Consider the following 23,554-nt stretch of genomic DNA (forward strand, 5'->3'; position numbering starts at 1 on the left):
TTTCCGGGGGATACTATTTTCCATTCCCCTGTGGCCTTTGGGTTGAGTTTGGATTATTCCACCTTTCGACAGGGGTTGAAAACATTGTTTTGTTTTGATAAAAGTCTTAATTGTACACCACAAAACAACAATACAATGCATTGACATGTTTTTATCATTTCGATATATATATATCATGAAGATTTATTACATTTCAAGGGCATTATCGTTCAGCCCTTTAGTTGGCCGTGTTCGAGAGCATCAGAACGACTGCAGGCCACTGCCGACTTACTGATCTACAAATCAAGGTGGAGCATAAATAATGACTCATTGTTATTTGTAGATCAGTCAATCAGTCACAATTTACCCATGATACATTGCAGATTTGATCCTCTCGAACACGGCCATGGACTACATCACAGAATAACATCAGATGTTGCTAATCTAAACTGTCTGCTTTGAGTTCTACAGATTTGTTAGTTGTATGTTTTAGTTTATTTAGCTTTATATGAAAACACCATGTCGGTGGCGTTTGCACCTCACAGACAACGTGGAAAGGGTGATATAACACCCGCTGGAATTCAAAAGGTAGCTAATTCATTTTTTATCACGCACCGCAACAGAATGGAGGCGGATACAGCACCAGCTGCTGTTGCTAGCTAACTAGCCTAGCCAGCGGCCAGGTCGAGCTGTAAAGAGGGAAATAGATGGTAACAATGTTGCTAGGGTAAAGCGCGGCCAATATGAACTTCGCGGTAGTGGGCAAATAATCTAAAAAATAACAAACATGTTTAGTCGATTCGATGGACTAACATTGAATTAGTTTCTGATATAAATGGAAGCATAGGCTAAGGTGTTCTTAGCTAGTTGGATTGTTAGCGTCTTTTGTTAGCCAGGCACGCACAGAACAGGACTACTAGTATATATGACATTGATTATAGCTAGCTAACGTTTGGAGAAAAAGACCGGTTGACCAGCTAACTACGATGTTGCCATCAACGTCATGTACTACTGTACTACCAAAGAACATATGATTTCATGAGTAGTCTGCATTGGAATGGGACAGCCGTATGTCCTGCTGAAGTTCAACCAGTCAATACAAGCAAAATTGTTTTCATGCATGTTTCCAATCCCCATAAAATTGTATTTAGGCTACTGTATTCTCTCATATGTAACAGGTCCGAATGCGAACATTACTGGATAGGAAGATGCAGTTGTCTTCTACAGGCCTATCCACATTTTTTTCAGTTTTCTTTCCTTTTTGCTCTGTCATGTTTCAGTTACTGGATGAGAACAATCAGCTGATTCAATGTATAATGGATTTCCAGAGCAAAGGAAAGACCGCAGAATGTTCACAGTAAGTTATCATTTATGTTTGGTAATTGGTTATTACTGCATTGTCGGAACTAGAAGCACAAGCATTTCGCTACACTCGCATTAACATCTGCTAACCATGTGTATGTGACAAATACAATTTGATTTGATTATGTACCATACAAAAGTTCCATACCTGATGTGCTTTCTGGTTCCACACTGTCATGCATGTACGTTTTTGCAGTTTATTGATGGCCCATCTCCCTGTCTTTTAAATGTTAAGATGTGTTTTATGTTCATTCTGTCAAAAGGTACCAACAAATGCTCCACAGAAATTTGGTTTACCTGGCCACGATAGCAGACTCCAATCAGAACATGCAGTCTCTGCTCCCTGCTGTGAGTATGGGTCCAGGGCGAAGGGCAGTGACGTAGGTGCTGATTCACTCTGACACATTTCTGCCAGAGAGAAAACATGAAGCGTACTAGAATTCATGAAGTTGTACAGATATTGTACAATTTCAAATAAGGTGTTGTTCTTGGCTAGTAGCCTAGTATATATTTTTGTATTGCCCCAAACATGGCAATAAAAAAAATACCCTCTCCATAATATTCCCTTCACCAACTGATATAATATATAGGCCTAAATCACAACTTTACATTTTTTTTATTCAACTAGGCAAGTCAGTTAAGAACAAATTCTTATTTACAATGATGACCTAGGAACAGTGGGTTAACTGCCTTGTTCAGGGGTAGAAAGACAGATTTTTACCTTGTCAGCTCGGGGATTCGATTTAGCAACCTTTCGGTTACTGGCCAAACACTAACCACTAGGCTTCCTTGCCGCTCCAAATATAAGGGCATAGCCAGGCAACCACAGAGCTATTGTGCAATTAAAGAATACCCTCTACATATACAGTACCAGTCAAAGTATGGGATTTTCTTTATTTTTACTATTTTCTAGAATAATAGTGAAGACATTAAAACTATGAAATAACACATATGGAATCATGTAGTAAGACAAGTGTTAAGCAAATCAAAATATATTTTATATTTAAGAATTCAAAGTAGCAGTGACAGCTTTGTACACTCTTGGCATTCTCTCAACCAGCTGCATGAGGTAGTCACCTGTAATGTATTTAAATTAACAGGTGTGCCTTAAGTTAATTTGTGGAATTTCGTCCCTTAATGGGTTTGAGTCAATCAGTTGTGTTGTGACAAGGTAGGGGTGGTATACAGAATATAGCCCTATTTGGTAAAAGGCCAAGTTCATATTATGGCAAGAACAGCTCAAAAAAGAAAATAGAAACGACAGTCCGTCATTACTTTAAGACATGAAGGTCAGTCAATCTGGGAAATTTCAAGGACTTCAAGTGCAGTCGCAAAAACCATCCAGCTCTGTGATGAAACTGTCTCATGAGGACCACCACAGGAAAGGAAGACCCGGAGTTACCGCTGCTGCAGAGAATAAGTTCATTAGAGTTAACAGCCTCAGAAATTGCAGCCAAAAAAAATGCTTCACGGAGTTCAAGTAACAGACACATCTCATCAACTGTTCAGAGGAGACTGCGTGAATCAGGCCTTCATGGTCGACTTGCTGCAAAGAAACTACTACTCAAGGACACCAATGAGAAGAAGAGACATGCTTGGGCCAAGAAACATGAACAATGGACCTTAGACCGGTGAAAATCTGTCCTTTGGTCTGATGAGTCTAACCGCTGTGTCTTTGTGAGAGGTGAACGGACAATCTCTGCATGTGTGTTTCCCACTATGAAGCATGGAGGAGGTGGTGTGGGGATGCTTTGCTGGTGATAATGTTGTTAACTTATTTAGGATTCAAGGCACACTTCACCACCATGGCTACCACAGCATTCTGCAGCGATACGCCATCCCATCTGGTTTGCGCTTAGTGGGACTATCGTTTGTTTTTCAACAGGACAATGACCCAACATACCTACAGGCTGTGTAAGGACTATTTGACCAAGAAGGAGAGTGATGTAGTGCTGCATCAGATGACCTGGCCTCCACAATCACCTGACCTCAACCCAATTGAGATGGTTTGGGATGATTTGGACCGCAGAGTGAAGGAATAGCAGCCAATGTGGGGACTCCTTCAAGACTGTTGGAATAGCATTCCAGGTGAAGCTGATTGAGAGAATGCCAAGAGTGTGTAAAGCTGTCAAGGCAAGGGTGGCTACTTTGAAGAATCATTTTTCGTATGTTGACATAACACTTTTTTTTGGTTACGACATGATTCCGTATGTGTTATTATCACTATTATTCTACAATGTAGAAAATAGTCAAACGAAAGAAAAACCCTTGAATGAGTAGGTGTGTCCAAACGTTTGACTGGTACTGTACATTACACTGCTGGTCAGAAATTCCACTAGATTCGTCAAGTACAGGAAATGAGGCCATAATACGTGTTACCCCTTCCCTTTTGCTTGTATATCTACCGCTGTCAAGCTCTGACGATAGATTTTGTGGTGCATGTGAGATTGAAAGCAATCATTTGATATGCCTCATATGCCACCCAAATGCAAGCTTGCTCGGTCTCCCCTGTTGTTGGACAAAGGGGAGGTGTATAATGTTCACCTAGATGCTCTACTTGATTTCAGAAGTGTGACTCCCCTACTCCTCCAGAGGTAAAGCTTGAAGTGAGTATGGATGGAGAAGTGGTGTTTGAATTATGATAGGGTGTCTAAGGTGTCTTGGTTCACACTATACATACTGTGTATTGCAGGCTTTTCCCCATAGATATTCAAACAGGGTATTTTATTGTGACACGTCACACCTCTGAGACACACTGCTGGTGATAGGCCAGTTGATGGCCTTTACAATAGTATGAGAAAATGTAATGGTATACTCTGTTGATAGGCCATCCTTTATTATATGAGCTTGCTTGTTGCTTCAATCTGGCGCTGTGAAATAGAGGATGGAATAACATATATCCAGAGATTATACAGTGCATTCGGAAAGTATTCAGACCCCTTCAATTTTCCAAATTTTGTTACGTTACAGCCTTATTCTGAATTTGATTAAATGGTTATTTTTCATCATGATTGTACACACACAATACTCCACAATGACAAAGCAAAAACAGGTTTTTAGAAATGTTTGCACATGTATAAAAAAAAAAAAACTGAAATATAACATTTACATAAGTATTCAGACCCTTTACTTAATAGTTTTTTGAAGCACCTATCACAGCGATTACATCCTTGAGTCTTTCTTGGGTATTACGCTACAAGCTTTGCACGCCTGTATTTGGAGAGTTTCTCCCATTCTTCTAGGAAGAGTCTTGGTGGTTCCAAACTTAAGAATGTTGGAGGCCACTGTGTTCTTGGGGACTTTCAATGCTGCATCATTTGTTGGTACCCTTTCCCAGATTTGTGCCTCGACACAATCCTGTCTCAGAGCTCTATGGACAATTCCTTCGACATCATGGCTTGGTTTTTGCTCTGACATGCACTGTCAACTGTGGGACCTTTTTATATAGCCTTTCCAAATTATTTCCAATCAATTGAATTTAACACAGGTGGACTCCAAGTTGTAGGAACATCTCAAGGATGCTCAATGGAAATAGGATGCACCTGAGCTCAATTTCGAGTGTCATAGCAAGGTGTCTGTATACTTGTGTAAATATGGTATTTCTGTTTTTCGTTTTCAATACATTTGCAAACATTTCTAAAAAATAAACTGGATCTTGCTTTGTCATTATGGGGTATTGTGTGTAGATTGACGAGGGGGAGAAACAACAATCAATTTTAGAATAAGACTGTAACTTAACAAAATGTTGAAAGGGTGACGGGGTCTGAATACTTTACGAATGCACTGTATAGCCAGAGATTGTGTCCACAGTTAGATGAAGCCTTTTTAATTCTGTACCTTCATTTGCTTTCTTTCTCATACGTGGCTCAGATATGTACCTTAACACAGATGGTGTTTCTCTCCCTGTGTCTCTGTGTTGTCTGTCTAGCCACCCACTCAGAACATGCCCATGGGCCCTGGTGGGATGAACCCGAGTGGAGCGCCTGGCCCCCAGCCCCCCCACGGACACAACATGCCCCCGGAGGGCATGGTCAGCGGCGGCCCCACTGCCCCACACATGCAGAACCAGATGAACGGGCAGATGCCTGGTAAGTGACCTCTCCGTCACCACCACCTCCCTCTGTCCCTTTCTCACTCACGAGGGTTGCCTAGCAACACCACAGATATGGGAGGGGATGGTGCTCTGCTAAATGATGATGTCACTCGTTGGTCTGTGAGCTCTGGTGGTCTTCTAAGAGAAGGAACAGTCAGATGTGTCATGGTGCCACCGGAACTAGCCACACTGGGACCCAAATTTGAAACGCAATTACCAAATCAATGGAGCTGGGTGCAAAATGATCTTATTAAAACACAATTTAAATGTATTTTTGGGAGGCCTGTGGTCACCATTCATGTAATACATAAAATATTAACATCAAACAGTATTGGGGAGCTATTTAATATATTTTTTTCCCCCGGTTACATTATTTTCCCAGTTCAATCATATAGCAACCCTATGTACTTCGCAGCCCTGGTGTGACTGAGAGGAAGGGCAGAGCAGACCGTCATATGCCCCTAAATATTTTGTTTAGTGCTTCTAGAGTGACATAAATCTCACATCTCTGCTGTTTGCAAGCGAGGTTGTTCGGCTACATTGTATCGTTATTTACTCTTCAGAGCGTACTGTTCTAAAATTGATACATTGTATAATTTCGCTTGACCATGAGAACGACAAGTTTGGCACTGTGATTTCTGAAGGTTTGTATAAAAATAAAGTGTTGGGGTAGCCTATAGGCCTACTATAGGGATTGGGTCCCCCTCTCTAAAACTCTCCCTTCTGAACTAACGCGCTATCCAGCACATAACCTGCCACCTGATCTACAGCCCATTTGGGCTACAAACCAATGTGACCTCACAAGTGTCATGGAACTCGTCTGAAGGTAACCCGTACCGTTTTAAAAAATTCTTATGAAAGGACGAAGGTAGTTTTGTGCCTACCCTAAAAACGGTTAAATATGTGTACAAAATATATATATATATACACACACACACACAAACCAGTCAAAAGTTGGGACACCTACTCGTCCCAGGGTTTTACATTGTAGAATAATAGTGAAGACATCAAAACTATGAAATAACACATGGAACTATGAAATAACACACATGGAATTATGTAGTAAGAAAAAAACAAATGTACATATATTTGAGATTCTTCAAAGTAGCCACCCTTTGCTTTGATGACAGCTTTGCGCACTCTCAACCAGCTTCATGAGGAATGCTTTTCCAACAGTCTTGAAGTAGTTCCCACATATGCTGAGAACTTGTTGGCTGCTTTTCCTTCACCCTACGGTCCAACTCATCCCAAACCCTCTCAATTGGGTTGAGGTCTGGCGATTGTGGAGGCCAGGTCATCTGACGAGTTTGCAAAACAAATGGCCACTGGATTGATGCAAATAATCACATCATTCTGCCAGGTAGGCATAGGCTAACTTTGTAGTTAATGTTTAACCCCTTACAGTCGACATAAAAAAATCCTCACCAAGATCTGTCTTCAGCTATAGATATGTTTTGCTGTGACTGAATTCACCGCACGAGACATCCCGAAAATTGGTCTTTTCACAAACGTCTGTAGCGTCCGAATGATTTGGCTTTCAACGTGACAACATGTTTTTAGACATTTTTTGCCAATTTATTGACAACACCCCTGAGTCAATACATCTAATAGCTAAATGATCATGGTGTGACCATCTTAAAATGATTAAGGGTGAATTGAGAAGGTTTTTGGGAAATCGTTTCCATCTCTACAAGAAGCTGGTTATCGTTTAGCATCATTGCTAATGGCTACACAAAGTGTACGCGCGCACGGCACACACACACAGGCATTTGTTCATGTCTTATGATTAACTTTGAAAAATTAGAAAATGATTTAAGTTAATTCTCTACTAAGTACACCTTTTTGGGGGAATGTTGTTGAATTCTGTTTCAATGTCTGGATTCGGTGATTCCGTCTGTGTTCTTCACAACGCACATTTTATAGGGCCTTACTATTCTGAACAACTCCCCATATGGGCAGGTGTGGGACAGAAAGGTTGGTAAGATATTTGTCTGACTTTTTCTGTTTGTTTCCTGCTGTGTCTTCTATATGTTTTGTGAGCTGTGCTAAGATTCCCTCTTAGGTCAATAAACGTGAATCGGAATTGTATTTCGCTTTTCCTTCATATCACCGTCATGATTCAAATGCACTGCTATAGTTTCATTCAATCAATGAATCAAAGTTTAAAGGGCAACTGAAGGCAAGCATCTTCTCTGGTAGAAAACATCCTATGTGGCGTTGACGTTAGTCAAACATTTATTCTAGTGTTAAAATTGACTACGAAGTGTAAATATGATACCCATGGTCATAAAGTCAGTCTCATCCAAATCTGAGTTTTGCGAGATGTCACGGGATGAAAGATACCGAAACAGTTTTCCTTGGGTTTAATTCAATCATGCCCACAGCTGGCAGCAATTTGGAGCGCAGCTGCACGCCACCGGATCGTAATGTCCATGGTCAATTTGGTTTGACATTTGATATCCCCACGGGAATAGTGACGGACCATCGGTAAATTACACAATGTACATGGGGCAATATTTCAAAATGTTAATGGCTCCAAATTTCAACGACTTAACCTCAAACCAAATATAAATTGTAGAAATTCATAAACAGATATTGAAACCATTTTAATGAGACAACTAAAATTGCAATTGTAATTTGGTTTACAACATGAAAATATTGTCCCATTTACATTTGTGTAATTATCATCCGCATGTTTTACACCTTTTATCAAGCCGTTGCTGATTGCTTCTATTTATGCCAAATCATTTGACAGCTGTAGGTTGAGATTACTGTTTCCTAACGTTACTCCTTTGCAATTTTCTGTAGCGAATAGAGAAGACTATATACCCATCACATCCAACATCATGAAAATGAATTCCTCGTGTGTGTGTTATATACCCATCACATCCAACATCATGAAAATGAATTCCTCGTGTGTGTGTTATATACCCATCACATCCAACATCATGAAAATGAATTCCTCGTGTGTGTGTTATATACCCATCACATCCAACATTATGAAAATGAATTGGTTCTGGATTGGAAAGGTGTGAAACATATCGATGAGAGAAAGAAGCCAATTCAATGTTATCGTAGAAGCTCTCTCTAGTTTATGAGCTTTCGCACTCTGCATGCCATGAAGGAGAAAATAATAGCATCATTAAACGGGGCCTGAACTCGATTTAGCCTCGGTTTTAATTCTCCTTATTAGGAAATTCAACAGAACGAAATTTGGGTCTTGGAGGCGTGCTTTGATGTGGGGTGTGTGTGTTCGAACGTGGGAAGCGCTTGTACTTTCACTCTGTCAAAACAATACACAGTTAGTCACTCACCCTTCTAGATAACTTGAATAATGATAGTAAAAGGCTTTGGTGCACCTTCAATTAAATGTTGGAGAAAAAAGGCAAACTCAGCTCCATTCATTCCAAAACAACTGAAATTGGCAACAACTTTAATTACTTTTTCATTGGCAAGATTAGCAAACTTAGGCATGACATGCCAGCAACAAACACTGACACTACACATCCAAGTATATCTGACCAAATTGTGAAAGGCAAGAATTATAAAGTAAGTGTGAAAGAGGTGAAAAATAATTGTCTATCAACAATGACAAGCCACCGAGGTCTGACAACTTGGATGGAAAATGACTGAGGATAATATTGGACGATATTGCCGCTCCTATTTGCCACATCTTCAATTTAAGCTTACAAGAAAGTGTGTGCCCTCAGGCCTGGAGGGAAGCAAAAGTCATTCTGCTACCTAAGAATTGTAAAGCCCCCTTTAATGGCTCAAATAGCCCACCTATATACAATGCTATTTTACATTTAAATAAATTGACCACAGACTAACGGCATGCTTATAGGGAAGGACATTCAACAAGCACAGCACTTATGCAAATGACTGAGAGAAATTGATGATAAAAAGATTGGGGGGGGGGGGGGGGGTTCAGTGCAGCTTTTGACATCAATCATAGTCTGCTGCTGGAAAAACTTGTTATGGCTTTACATCCCCTGCTATATTGTGGATAGATAGTTACCTGTCTAACAGAACAGGGCAGCTGTTTAGGCCCCTTACTTTAAAAAATCTTTACTAACGACATGCCACTGGCTTTGAGTGTCTATGTATGTGGATGACTCACCACTACACGTCAGCTACCAAGCATTTGAAATGCAGTTGGTTTCAGAATAGGTGGCATGGAATACGTTGGTCCTAAGTATTTCAGGGGGAAAAGCATTGTATTTGGGACAAATCATTCACTAAACCTTGCAATTAATAATGTGGAAATTGAGCAAGTTGAGGTGACTAAACTGCTTGCAGTAACCCTGGATTGTAAACTGTCATGGTCAAAACATATTGATACAGCAGTAGCTAAGACGGGGAGAAGTCTGTCCATAATAAAGCACTGCTCAACCTTAACAGTTGCCACAAAGAGGGAAAATTGCAATTGGCTCAGAACAGGGCAGCACGGGTTGCCCTTGGATGTACACAGAGCGCAAACATTAATAATATGCATGTCAATCTCTCCTGGCTCAAAGTGGAGGAGAGATTAACTTCATCACTACTTGTATTTGTGAGAGGTATTTACATGTTGAAACTAAGCACTGAGCTATATGTTTAAACGACTAGCACACAGCTCGGACACCCATGCATACCCCACAAGACATGCCACAAGAGGTCTCTTCACAGTCCCCAAGTCCAGAACAGACTATGGGAGGCACACAGTACTACATAGAGCCATGACTACATGGAACTATATTCCACATCAGGTAACTGATGCAGTAGAATCAGATTATTTATTTTTTAAAGATTTAAAAATATATAAAAATACACCTTATGGAACAGTGGGGACTGTGAAGCAACACAGGCACAAACACATAACATATGAACTATACACACACGTAGACAAGGATTTTGTGTTGTAGATATATTTTCACTGATGCCCACTCACTAACATATTCTCCCTCGCTTCTAAACCGGCATTGGCCAGTTTCTGGACTGTCATGGTCCTGATGCTGTGATTTGTGTATATAGTTGTTCCCGCTGCCCTTCAGATCTTGCAGATAGTTCACGCCCATCGGCTCTGATGTGTACCAGATCGAGTCCCCGATACACACTCCTCTCCTTGGGCAGAGATAAAATTGAAGGGCTTTCTCTGGGCATTTCGATAGATATTTTTCCAGTGATGCCACTGGGCATAGTTGGTTCCCTGGCTGCTCGAACATGAATCCCATCTTGGACTCCCTACCCCTCTCCCTTGGGTCCAGTGGATTCTTTGTTGCCTCGTTATATGCGAGAGTGGCGTATCTGAGAGAGAATGCAATGTTATAATATTGTTTTCCAATAGCCTAATTACGAGTGCAACTTAGAAATAACACAAACAGGCTATGCATAACATACCTTAGACTGTTCTCGTCTGTTTTTACGAGGAATGAGTTGGGCTTTAGTTGTCTGTTCCTCTCTTTTCCTCTTCGACCCAGATGTAAGTGGAGGTTGAACCACACTTTCTGGACCAGACCCCTTGGTGTACCGGGATTCAGAGCCTGGGAGTTTTGGAGCTGGGCCATGTCCTTATCGGTGATGGGAGGGTGTCTGTTTGTGAAATATTTCCCTTGCTGCCTTAGCTGTTTAATGTTTCCCAGAAATACATGATTCTGGGTGGTAAATCTGGTGTCCTTCATAAGGCACCAGCTGCGACCAATGGGTGGGTCATTTAGAAACCGGTTGAGCCCACCCCGGAGTGCCAGGTATCTACTTATGCTGTAGTGCTACCCCTTCCCATTTTGTACATCTCCATAAAACTATAGGCGAAGGATGTTAAACTCTTAGTGACAGTTTTGAAGTCAACAACCTTTTCTTCTTCTCTGCTAGCCAGCCCCCAAAGCAACACACAGCCCAGTTTGTATTCTTAACTGTGTTTTTTTTTCTGTCGTTGCTTTTCTCTAGGTCATTCAATGCACTATCCTCCAAATCTGCATGCCTGGGTATTATTGCCATCTCTTTTTCCCATTCATCCATAGTCATGCTGCCGAAAAAAATCTAAAGAAATATTCCACTCATCCGTTTTAGTTTTGGCAACAAAGTATCGATTTAGCCAATCAACTTGATGTTGCTATGACAACCAGCTCAATTTGCTGTAAGGCTCATTCGGACACGGTCACTTTATATGGGACGATGGAGATCGCAATTCCATATTGAAACAATTGAAAAGGTCGGAGAGACAGACAGCAAGGTTTATACAAGTCTCTTGCTGTTAAACTACATGTTAGTCTAAAATAAATGTGAGGTAATGTCTAGATGCTTTTTATAGTGGAGATCAAGTTTATAATTGCATGGCTGGGCTGATGAGACTGGATTGCACAGTCAGATGGAACAAAGAAAATGGGCATTTCAACGTGAGCCGCTGGTAACTTGTGGAATAGACACTGGCTGGAATGCGGTTTTAACCAATCAGCATTCAGGACTAGACTCGCCCGTTGTATAATGTACATTTAATCACCCCCTTCACCACAAACATCATCATTCAAAAATGTGTGGATGCTAAACCTGAAGATCTCGTGGTTCTCTCTGCGAAGTAAAATTATGTTGTTTCTCACTAGAGTGCTCTGAAGAAGAATCAACGATACAATGTAGCCTAACAACATCGCTCGCAAATGGCACAGATGTGAGATTTATTTCACTATAGAAGCACTGGTCCTCTTACATTTTCATTCCAGGTTGCACTTCAAAATATTTAATCGCTTATCATATGGTCTGCCCTGCCCATAAGTCATGAAAAGCTGTAAGTTGGAGTTGCTGTAAGATTCAAATGGGGGAAACAATGTACCTGTGAAGACTATGAAATTGTTCCCTAATGATGTATATATTTAATGGATTACATGAATGGTGACCACAGTGCAGCTAGTTCAGGGGTATAATTGTGCATCTGACTGTTTCTTCGCTTTATGTTCCTAGGTGGTCTTGGACTCCACTTCACTGTGGTTGTGTTTTATATGCGTGTTCGTTTGAGTGAGGGAGACTGAGCATTTAGTCTACTTTGTTATGCCAATTATTACCAGTTGTCAAGGCTCTATACAGCACACATGGTTGTAAATATTAGTATAGGGAGAAAATACTTTCTCGGGAGAGAATCTTTTAATTTAACAGTTCCATCTTAATCTCTGTACTGTATGGTAATATACAGTGGCTTGCAAACATATTCACCCCCCTTGGCATTTTTCTTATTTTGTTGCTTTACAACCTGGAATTTAAATTGATTTTGGGGGGTTTGGATCATCTGATTTACACAACATGCCTACCACTTTGAAGATGCAAAATATGTTTTATTGTGAAACGAGAAATAAGACACACACAAAACAACTTGAGTGTGCATAACTAAATCAAACCAAACGTTGTCACATGTGCCGAATACAACAAGTGTAGACTTTACCGTGAAATGCTTACTACAAGCCCTTAACCAACAGTGCAGTTCAAGACTTCAACCCCCTAAGTCAATACTTTGTAGAGGCACCTTTTGCAGCTGCAAGTCTCTTGGGGTATGTGTCTATAAGCTTGGCACATCTAGCCACTGGGATTTTTGTCCATTCAAGGCAAAACTGCTCCAGCTCCTTCAAGTTGGATGGGTTCTGCTGGTGTACAGCAATCTTTAAGTCATACCACAGATTCTCAATTGGATTGAGGTCTGGGCTTTGACTAGGCCATTCCAAGTCAAATCAAATCAAATCAAATTTATTTATATAGCCCTTCGTACATCAGCTGATATCTCAAAGTGCTGTACAGAAACCCAGCCTAAAACCCCAAACAGCAAGCAATGCAGGTGGAGAAGCACGGTGGCTAGGAAAAACTCCCTAGAAAGGCCAATACCTAGGAAGAAACCTAGAGAGGAACCAGGCTATGTGGGGTGGCCAGTCCTCTTCTGGCTGTGCCGGGTGGAGATTATAACAGAACATGGTCAAGATGTTCAATGTTCATAAATGACCAGCATGGTCGAATAATAATAAGGCAGAACAGTTGAAACTAGAGCAGCAGCACAGTCAGGTGGAAGTTGAAACTGGAGCAGCAGCATGGCCAGGTAGACTGGGGACAGCAAGGAGTCATCATGTCAGGTAGTCCTGGGGCATGGTCCTAGGGCTCAGGTCAGTTGAAACTGGAACAGCAGCATGGCCAGGTGGACTGGGGACAGCAAGGAGTCATCATGTCAGGTAGTCCTGGGGCATGGTCCTAGGGCTCAGGTCCTCCGAGAGAGAGAAAGAAAGAGAGAAGGAGAGAATTAGAGAACGCACACTTAGATTCACACAGGACACCGAATAGGACAGGAGAAGTACTCCAGATATAACAAACTGACCCCAGCCCCCCGACACATAAACTACTGCAGCATAAATACTGGAGGCTGAGACAGGAGGGGTCAGGAGACACTGTGGCCCCATCCGAGGACACCCCCGGACAGGGCCAAACAGGAAGGATATAACCCCACCCACTTTGCCAAAGCACAGCCCCCACACCACTAGAGGGATATCTTCAACCACCAACTTACCATCCTGAGACAAGGCTGAGTATAGCCCACAAAGATCTCCGCCACGGCACAACCCAAGGGGGGGGGGGGGCGCCAACCCAGACAGGATGACCACAACAGTGAATCAACCCACTCAGGTGACGCACCCCCTCCAGGGACAGCATGAGAGAGCCCCAGCAAGCCAGTGACTCAGCCCCTGTAATAGGGTTAGAGGCAGAGAATCCCAGTGGAAAGAGGGGAACCGGCCAGGCAGAGACAGCAAGGGCGGTTCGTTGCTCCAGAGCCTTTCCGTTCACCTTCCCACTCCTGGGCCAGACTACACTCAATCATATGACCCACTGAAGAGATGAGTCTTCAGTAAAGACTTAAAGGTTGAGACCGAGTTTGCGTCTCTGACATGGGTAGGCAGACCGTTCCATAAAAATGGAGCTCTATAGGAGAAAGCCCTGCCTCCAGCTGTTTGCTTTGAAATTCTAGGGACAATTAGGAGGCCTGCGTCTTGTGACCGTAGCGTACGTATAGGTATGTACGGCAGGACCAAATCAGAGAGATATGTAGGAGCAAGCCCATGTAATGCTTTGTAGGTTAGCAGTAAAACCTTGAAATCAGCCCTTGCTTTGACAGGAAGCCAGTGTAGAGAGGCTAGCACTGGAGTAATATGATCTAGCAGCCGTATTTAGCACTAACTGAAGTTTTTTTAGTGCTGTATCCGGGTAGCCGGAAAATAGAGCATTGCAGTAGTCTAACCTAGAAGTGACAAAAGCATGGATTAATTTTTCTGCATCATTTTTGGACAGAAAGTTTCTGATTTTTGCAATGTTACGTAGATGGAAAAAAGCTGTCCTCGAAATGGTCTTGATATGTTCTTCAAAAAGAGAGATCAGGGTCCAGAGTAACGCCGAGGTCCTTCACAGTTTTATTTGAGACGACTGTACAACCATTAAGATTAATTGTCAGATTCAACAGAAGATCTCTTTGTTTCTTGGGACCTAGAACAAGCATCTCTGTTTTGTCCGAGTTTAATAGTAGAAAGTTTGCAGCCATCCACTTCCTTATGTCTGAAACACATGCTTCTAGCGAGGGCAATTTTGGGGCTTCACCATGTTTCATTGAAATGTACAGCTGTGTGTCATCCGCATAGCAGTGAAAGTTTACATTATGTTTTCGAATAACATCCCCAAGAGGTAAAATATATAGTGAAAACAATAGTGGTCCTAAAACGGAACCTTGAGGAACACCGAAATTTACAGTTGATTTGTCAGAGGACAAACCATTCACAGAGACAAACTGATATCTTTCCGACAGATAAGATCTAAACCAGGCCAGAACATGTCCGTGTAGACCAATTTGGGTTTCCAATCTCTCCAAAAGAATGTGGTGATCGATGGTATCAAAAGCAGCACTAAGGTCTAGGAGCACGAGGACAGATGCAGAGCCTCCAAGTCATTTAAATGTTTCCCCTTAAACCAATCAAGTGTTGCTTTCGCAGTATGCTTAGGGTCATTGTCCTGCTGGAAGGTGAACCTCCGTCCCAGTCTCAAATCTCTGGAAGACTGAAACAGGTTTCCCTCAAAAATGTCCCTGTATTTAGCATCATCCTTCAATTCTGACCAGTTTCCCAGTCCCTGAAGATGAAAAACATCCCACAGCATGATGCTGCCACCACCATGCTTCACTGGATGGTGTTCTCGGGGTGATGAGAGGTGTTGGGTTTGCGCCAGACATAGCGTTTTCCTTGATGGCCAAAAAAAGATACATTTTAGTCTCATCTGACCAGAGTACCTTCTTCCATATGTTCGTGGAGTCTCCCACATGCCATTTGGCGAACACCAAATGTGTTCGCTTATTTCTTTCTTTTAGCAATGGCTTTTTTCTGGCCACTCTTCCGTTAAGCCCAGCTCTGTGGAGTGTACGGCTTAAGGTGGCCCTATGGACAGATACTTTGGAGCTTTGCAGCTCCTTCAGGGTTATCTTTGGTCTCTTTGTTGCCTCTCTGATTTAATGGTGCGCTGAGGGATGTTCAAAGTTTCCGATTTTTTTATAACCCAACCCTGATTTTATTTTTATTTGAACATTTATTTAACTAGGCAAGTCAGTTAAGAACAAATTCTTATTTTCAATGATGGCCTAGGAACAGTGGGTTATTTATTTATATATTGCACACAAGTGGACTTTATTTAACTAATTATGTGACTTCTGAAGGTAATTGGTCGCACCAGATCTTATTTCGGGGCTTCATAGCAAAGGGGATGAATACATATGCACACATCACTTTTCGGTTTTTTATTTTTTAGAATTTTTTGAAACAAGTAATTGTTTTTCATTTCACTATTTTGTGTATGTCCATTACATGAAATCCAAATAAAAATCCATTTTAAATTACAGGTTGTCACCTCCCGAGTGGTGCAGTGGTCTAAGGCACTGCATCGCAGTGCTAGCTGTGCCACTAGAGATTCTGGGTTTGAGCCCAAGCTCTGTCACAGCCAGCCGCGACTGGGAGGCCCATGGGGCGGTGCACAATTGGCCCAGCGTCGTTCGGGTTAGGGAGGGTTTGTGCGCCAGAGATATCCTTGTCTCATCGCACACTAGCGACTCCTGTGGCACGGTCGCCAGGTGTTTCCTCCGACACATTGGTGCGGCTGGCTTCCGGGTTGGATGGGCATTGTTTCAAGAAGCAGTGCGGCTTGGTTGGGTTGTGTTCCGGACTGAGGGAGACTGGCTCTCGACCTTCACCTCTCCCGAGTCCATACGGGAGTTGCAGCGACGAGACAAGACTGTAACTACTACCAATTAGATACCATGAAATTGGGGAGAAAAATACAAACAAAAAAATGTACAGTTTGTCATGCAACAAAATAGTAAAAACGCCAGGGTAGTGAATAGTTTTGCAAGGCACTGTATCATCCTGAAGGTTAAATGGTCTGTCCTTTTTTTCCCAGGGCCCAATCACATGCCCATGCAGGGCCCCGGGCCTGGCCCCAACCAGCCTCCCAACATGCCCGGAAGTGGCGCCATGAACATGCCCCCCAGCAGCCACGGTTCCATGGGCGGCTACAACCACGCTGTGCCCTCGTCTCAGGGCATGCCAGCCCAGGGCCAGATGAACATGACCCAGGGACAGGGACCCATGGGCAACTACGGCCCCCGGCCCAACATGAACATGCAGCCTAACCAAGGTACAGGAAAGGGGGGGGGGGGGTGGGGTTGTATAATTGATAGGCCTTATCACCTCTCACACTGGACCTTCAGTTGTCCTTCTATTGATGATGACATCCACCCAAAGAGCATTTTATTATTATTATTTTTCTAATTGGGTTCTGTAATTAAATATTGTGTGTATTTGTGTTGTTCCCACCCCAGGCCCCATGATGCATCAGCAGCCTCCCTCCCAGCAGTACAACATGCCCCCTGGGGGTGGCGGGCAGCACTACCAGGGCCAGCAGAATCCCATGGGCATGATGGGTCAGGTCAACCCGGGCAACCATGTCATGGGGCAGAGGCCTATGCCCCCTTACAGACCCCCACAGCAAGGTATGCTCCGCTCCACAGAGTGGACCACTGGGCCAAGAGCAAGGCGCTTGGTTTGACTTTACACAGGGCTGCCACCTCCTCTCCTCTTCGTCTTTAAGTGGAGCTATCTTTCACTTCCACTGTCGTGGCTCACAGACGCAGGGAGTCCCATAACCATAGAAGGAACACTCACCCAGGCGCCCTGAAGGTTGTCAGTCCCAGCACTACTAAACTGTAGTTTGGTGACCAACGAGACTCACACAGGAGCTCTCTAGCAAATAAGCGACCAAAATTACAACTTCCTCGCCGAAATTACCCCCCAACAACACCTTGAATCTACCTGTGTGTGTGTTGTTTGCCGTGTGTGTATGTGTGTGTAGGACCCCCTCAGCAGTACCCAGGGCAGGAAGACTACTATGGGGACCAGTACAGTCACGCAGGACAGGGAGCTTCAGAAGGTAGGAGATCCAACCAACCGCTTGCTCGCTCGTAGAACCAACCAAACCTCTGCCTGTCTAAGGTTCACTTAGAGGAGCTGTGTTGAGGCATGGAGAAGGACAGAGGATGGAGAGCGTAACAAAGCAAAACAACATTGTGTGACAGATGGTGACCCTGTCTATCAGCTAAGGGAGTGGATCGTTCAGCACCACCTCACACCCAAGCCTTATACTGAGCGTCGACGGTGTATTTCGGTTCCTACGCGGTTATCTAGAACATTTGTGGAAGTAGAGAATGAAAGTCATCTAACTTCAGTTGGACATTAGTCACTGTGCTCTGTAAGTCTGGCCTGAAGGAAGCTCTGATGTTCGGTTTTCCCACCCTCCGTCCCATTTAGGACTGTGCGTCGTCGATAAACAAATAGCTAGTTGGCTAGTTATTCTGTCGAACCCTGATCTTGTCATGGTGGGACTCCAAATGCATACAGCGATTCAATCCTGGAAGTTGATCTCCCGTCGTGCTTTTAGCGGAAGCAGAGGTCCTACTTTAGCAGAAGCCCCCCCCCCCCCCCCCCCCCCCACACACACACACACGAGTTAGCAGACTTGACAGATGTTGTGTTAAAGTCTCATTGGGGGAAAATGGGATTAGTTGGCCTGGGATGATTTCCCCAATGATTTCCAACCCCTTCATAGTGATTTTGTGTCATAGCATCAACATAAACATAAAGTATTCTCAAATGAATAATTTTCTCTTGCATGTGTCAATCACCTTTTTACACCTTTTTCTACATTCTACTCCCTTTGAAACGTTGACACAGCAGTCTCCAATAGCTAGGTTGTACTCTGATGGGAATTACAGGATTTTAAATATTGTTTTGGAAAAATATGTATATTCTCAAAAGAAAGTAGTTTATTTTCTCCCATGATTAGTTTAAACTTTTGCAAAACTATATTTCTGAACATTTCAACGCTTAGAGACACTGTGTGAAGCACAATATATGTTTATGCGTATATAACTATCTTAATCCCCCGAATTTTCCCCCCATTGACTTCTACCTCCTCCAAAATGGACATGAAATAACATGTCTCCTATCTCCCTGTGAAGTAATGCTATAGGTGATGGTGAGTACGGTTTGCTTTAGCCACCGTTTCCTGATCAACGCTTTGATTTCTCAGAACAATACTACCACGGAGGTATCGTTGTAGTTTCACAGAAATGTACGTAGGGAAAAAGGAAGCTACGCTAAAGCCATATAACTAATGCAACTTTTTTTGTTGCTAAGGCTATTTTGTTCAATAACTGCAGTAGCCTAAATGCTAGTTTTTTTTACAATTAACATGCCTAAAATACACTTTCTACACCGGTATTATTTCTCCCAATTAGCCTTCCCTGGCCAGCTCAGTTCAGGTTAAGGGAGGTTGAGTTGAGCGGCTGAAGCTTCCCGAGTCTGCTCTGTTTTCTGCCTTCCTAAAAACGTTTTTTATCATTCTTGATTTCTCACTCACAAATATTTCATTTCTCATAAATGTTGTCGTTCAAGCTTTGATTTTATTTTACGGCTCATAGCAGGTGTCAGGTAAGGGTCCTGAAAAGATGTCACGATAACAATTCTGTATATTAAAAACTTAATGTTTCAATGGGCGTGCTCACAGTGTTGGTTCTTTTTCTCCTGTGGTTCTTGTCTTGTCTGCCAGAGCGAGACCCAGCAGCCAACCAACAGTCCCCCTATGAAAAAGATCATGGTTTGTTAACTTTGTTTGTTAACAGCCTAAATCAGTGTTTTCAAAACATTCGGATCAGGGTTGGGGTCAATTTCCTGTTCAGTTTAGTCAACTCAGGATGTAAACTGAAATTCATTTTGAAATGGAATTTCTGTTTACCTCCGGAGTTGACTGAATCGAAATGGAATGGACCCCAACCCTGATTCTGGCCACACTAAGCACTGCTGTGCTGTCTGCTGTTATGTCGTCGAGCCTGGTTCAGATACTGTAATGTCACAGGTACTGTAATGTCTCTGTTGTCCCCCCTATAGGAAACGCCCAGTATGGCCAGCAGCAGGAGGCCTACCAGCAAGGTCCTCCTCAACAGCAGGGCTACCCCCCACAGCAGCAGTACCCCGGACAGCAGGGCTATCCTGGACAGCAACAGGGTTATGGTGGGTGGAAATACTCAGTCTCCCTTTGACTTCCTCTTTCTCTTTCAGTCCACACTCATCCTGTAGGAGGCACCATTTGCTTTTGATTTAGTTGTCTTGAAACATCAGTCCTTGATTCCAAATGGCACCAACCCAGTGCCTCCTGTATGTTTACTGTACCACGCCACTGTTTTCCTAATTGACATTGTGCACTTTCAATGTCGCAGCAGCACAGTCAAGGCTACAGACACTGGCACGTTGATCAGAAGAGGGAGCTGGCAGACAATGTGCTGTGTTAGGTGTCCCTCTAGTACTACGGTGGGTCACTGTGCAGGCCTAGTCACTGTGTTACAGAAAGTGAGAGAGTGAGTGAAAGAGAAAGGAAAGGTCAGGCTTATGGGTAATCGCCCATGGCAGTGTGTGCGAGTGGGCCTTCTCCCCTTCGTTTTTAAAATCGTGTCAGCTCTTCTTCTCCTGCTTTCGCTCTCTCTCTCTCTGAGCCAGAGGCATTTCTCTCATGTCAGTAATGAGCTGGTGGAGAGAGGCAGAAGCTGTGAGGTAGGCTCCATCTGCCACACGCTCGTTCACTCTCTCAGGCGGGCCCCCTCTAAGTTAAGCTTTGCGGCGTTGGCATTACGAGCGCCCTAACGATGTTGCGTGGCTCTCTTTTGACTCTCTTTTGGCCCCAGTCAGTCAGGCATCCTATCACTGATCAGCCGTTGGAATGCCTGATAGCACGGCGCTATGCGGCGGTACGGTAACACCAGTGCAACGGTAGTATTCAGAGGCTGTCCGATGAAATGGGTTTTAATGAGGCTCTGCTTCTCTAATGAAGGCCCACGGAATCTCCTTGATGTCTCCTTGCATTAGATGACTTAACACCCAGTCCCGTCCCTGGTGCTGGCTACAGCTCTGGCTGCAGTTAGTCAGACTCTCTGACTCTCATTACAGAGAAGAGTAGGCCAGTGTTAGTGTGGAGCCAAACTTCAACGAATGGCCCAGGGCCCAACTAATACGACCCACTAGTCTCTCGCTCTGTCATGCCTCTGTCGGTCTGCCTGTCAGTGGACCTGTGTTCATGGGTAGATAGAGGTGGATTGACTCTAAGTGAGTTCCCCTGAAGCGCTCAATTGTGCAAGAATACGACGTGTCATAATGATTGACATCGAACAGCAAAATATGGGAATCTAGCATGCTGTTTACGCTCCCAGACACTGTACGTTTGATGAGTGAACAGACAATGTCTATAATAATGTCGTTGTGAAGAACAGTATCTTCATGTACATGTAATATTTCAGTCAGACATCCATAACCTTTGATCTCTGTGTGTCCACCAGGTCCATCCCAGGGAGCTCCAGGCCAGTACCCTCAGGGTTACCCCCAGGGCCAGGGGCAGCAGTACGGGGCCTACCGGGGCCCCCAGCCCGGCCCCCCTCAGGCCCAGCAACAACGCCCATACCCAGGCTACGACCAGGTGAGCATGAGCCCATGAGTAGGCAGGTCTTACTGTGTCCTTGTATGTTGGCTAAAGATGGATAGAAGTTAAAGATGAGATATAACATTTAGTTTATCCAGGGTTCCGGGAGTGTCCATAAGCAAGAGACCAGGGAGGAGTGGGTGTCTTGTGCATGCTGACGTTGTATGGGGAGGTTAATATATAATTCCTTAAACGGTTTGATGTGTTTAGCCAGCTTACAGCTTAGTATGGTTCTCCTCTGTTAAGAGAAACCTGCCTTCACAGTTGAGTTGTGAGTGGAAAAGAGTTTATGATATATTGCCTTGAATAATACAGCAAGTCAGAGCAGAGCAGGGTAATGTAGAATCTCTCCTCCCCAAATGTAACATAGACCTTTGGTAGTGTTGACAGGGAGGGGAGAGCTACGTGTTGCCCTGTATTTTCTGTGGTCCTTTGCGGAGGCCACAGCTACACTTTGATTCTTTATCTTTGAATATTCAGGGACACATGAGGAAATAAAGACCCGGGGATTTGAACCCCTGACTAGCTCTGTAAGAAGCAAAGGTAATGGTTGCTGTGAAGACGTCACCTCAACGTCAAATCTGGACGTTTGACCTGTTCGCCTAGCCTTGATCTGCATTTGTTATGTTTCTCCTCCTGTCTTCTGTTTAAACATCTGATTTCTTTACGTCTTTTTGTAACCAGGGGTCGAACTTTATGCTTGAGGTCTTCAAATATAACAAGCACAATCTGTAGGGGAACTTGAGAAAATGTAGATGTTTTGGAATTGACCAAATCAAAAATACAACTCTCCATACTTTGGTTAATATTCATATTTTTTTCATGCAATTAACTGCATTTAAATGTTTTATGTGTCATTTATTAATAATTATGCACTGTGTAGAAATAGTATCTGATCAAAGTAATAGTCAAATTGAAACTGAAAATCTTAAATATGTAACTAACGACAATTGTTCCTAAAGAGCAGCCACTTTCGACCCCTGTTTAGAAATTAACCTTTAAAATACCAACAAACAAAACATCCCTCCTATCATATTAAATGCACAAGTCACAGAGCAGCATTTTGCTTAATGCTGCAGAATACTAATAAGAAGTTGCGTCCCTCCTTTCATGAGCTTTTCTGAGGCCATGCTGCCACCTGCTGGTTAAATCCAGCCAATGCAGCCAGACAGGAATAGTCTGCATCTGTGACATAAGGTTGATAGCTACCACAGATGTGCTTGTTTGCATCCTATTTAGATATATAAATATGAGCTTTTCTCAAGTAAATGCCTGTTTGTTCAGACGTTAGAATGCGAAGTCATTAAGATGTGTCCATTTACAGTACTTTCTTCCTTCCTCCACAGGGTCAATATGGAAATTACCAGCAATGAGAGATGGTCATGGCAGTCAACAAGAGCCCTGCTCTGACCTCTAACCTCTAAACTCGGCTGCAGCTCACTGAGACACCCTCTCTCTCACACACGCACACACACGCACACACTTTGTGGTCCTTATGTGAAATGTGTAATTTTTGTTAATGTCGATAATGAGATGATTTTGTCCACTTCCATCACTTCGCTTCTGGTCTGTGTTAGTCTCAAAGCAGCGATGCCTTAAAAGGAAACAGAGCTGCCTTATACAGAGCCCCGCAGATGGTGAAATGGGCAAAAATAACAAGTTACATTCATTTTTTGGATATAACAGGACAGAATTGTACAGAACTGAACTTCACACTCATGTAGTGCAATGTTTCTCCATCCAATAGCCCCCCGTTCATAAGAAGCAATAATGCCAATGGGAGGGGGTGGGACAGAGGCGGCGTGAGGAGATCTTGCATCTGAAACAAAATTCTGTTAGGCCATGGTACATGTCAAGGTCAACATATGTGATGTAAAAATCTATTTTATGCTTTTTAGATTAAGCTAACTTTGTATAAGAATTGAGACTATCGTTGAATATTGTTTTGGGGTTTTTTCTCTCTTTAACTATGTCTATTGATGTCATTTTTTGTTGTTGTGATGACATTGTATTCATCCCCCATTTTGTTTGTTCTTTTATTTGTTCCCCCTGAATTCTTTGCTTCTT

At 43.1% G+C, this 23,554-nt stretch overlaps 1 protein-coding gene across 15 annotated transcripts; it reads left to right on the plus strand.

Annotated features, from left to right (window-relative positions):
- Nucleotides 1–357: 357 nt before the first annotated feature.
- Nucleotides 358–23,507, plus strand: LOC109871665 (protein SSXT). 15 transcript variants are annotated; one of them, XM_020462604.2, is made up of 13 exons: nt 358–567; nt 1,260–1,336; nt 1,605–1,689; nt 3,909–3,947; nt 5,270–5,429; nt 16,865–17,101; nt 17,286–17,456; nt 17,816–17,893; nt 19,571–19,618; nt 19,909–20,031; nt 21,348–21,484; nt 21,968–22,030; nt 22,834–23,507. In XM_020462604.2, exons 1-12 carry the CDS (start codon nt 499–501, stop codon nt 21,983–21,985), a joined length of 1,242 nt encoding a protein of 413 aa, XP_020318193.1. In that variant the 5' UTR covers nt 358–498; the 3' UTR covers nt 21,986–22,030; nt 22,834–23,507. The 15 variants fall into 15 exon arrangements, with proteins under 15 accessions (XP_020318193.1, XP_020318192.1, XP_031662419.1 ...); XM_020462603.2 differs by lacking the exon at nt 21,968–22,030; XM_031806559.1 differs by lacking the exon at nt 21,968–22,030 and having other exon boundaries at nt 3,912–3,947.
- The last annotated feature ends 47 nt before the right edge of the window (nt 23,508–23,554 follow it).

This window comes from Oncorhynchus kisutch, linkage group LG27 (genome assembly GCF_002021735.2).
Source record: "Oncorhynchus kisutch isolate 150728-3 linkage group LG27, Okis_V2, whole genome shotgun sequence".
NCBI lineage: Eukaryota > Metazoa > Chordata > Actinopteri > Salmoniformes > Salmonidae > Oncorhynchus > Oncorhynchus kisutch.

Bases quoted from the DNA above. Each gene is read 5' to 3' on its own strand.
- LOC109871665 (XM_020462603.2), top strand. From the start codon at position 499: ATGTCGGTGGCGTTTGCACCTCACAGACAACGTGGAAAGGGTGATATA. The intron at 568-1,259 runs GTAGCTAATTCA...GTCATGTTTCAG, and splicing joins CACCCGCTGGAATTCAAAAG to TTACTGGATGAGAACAATCA. The intron at 17,894-19,570 runs GTAGGAGATCCA...CTTGTCTGCCAG, and splicing joins AGGACAGGGAGCTTCAGAAG to AGCGAGACCCAGCAGCCAAC.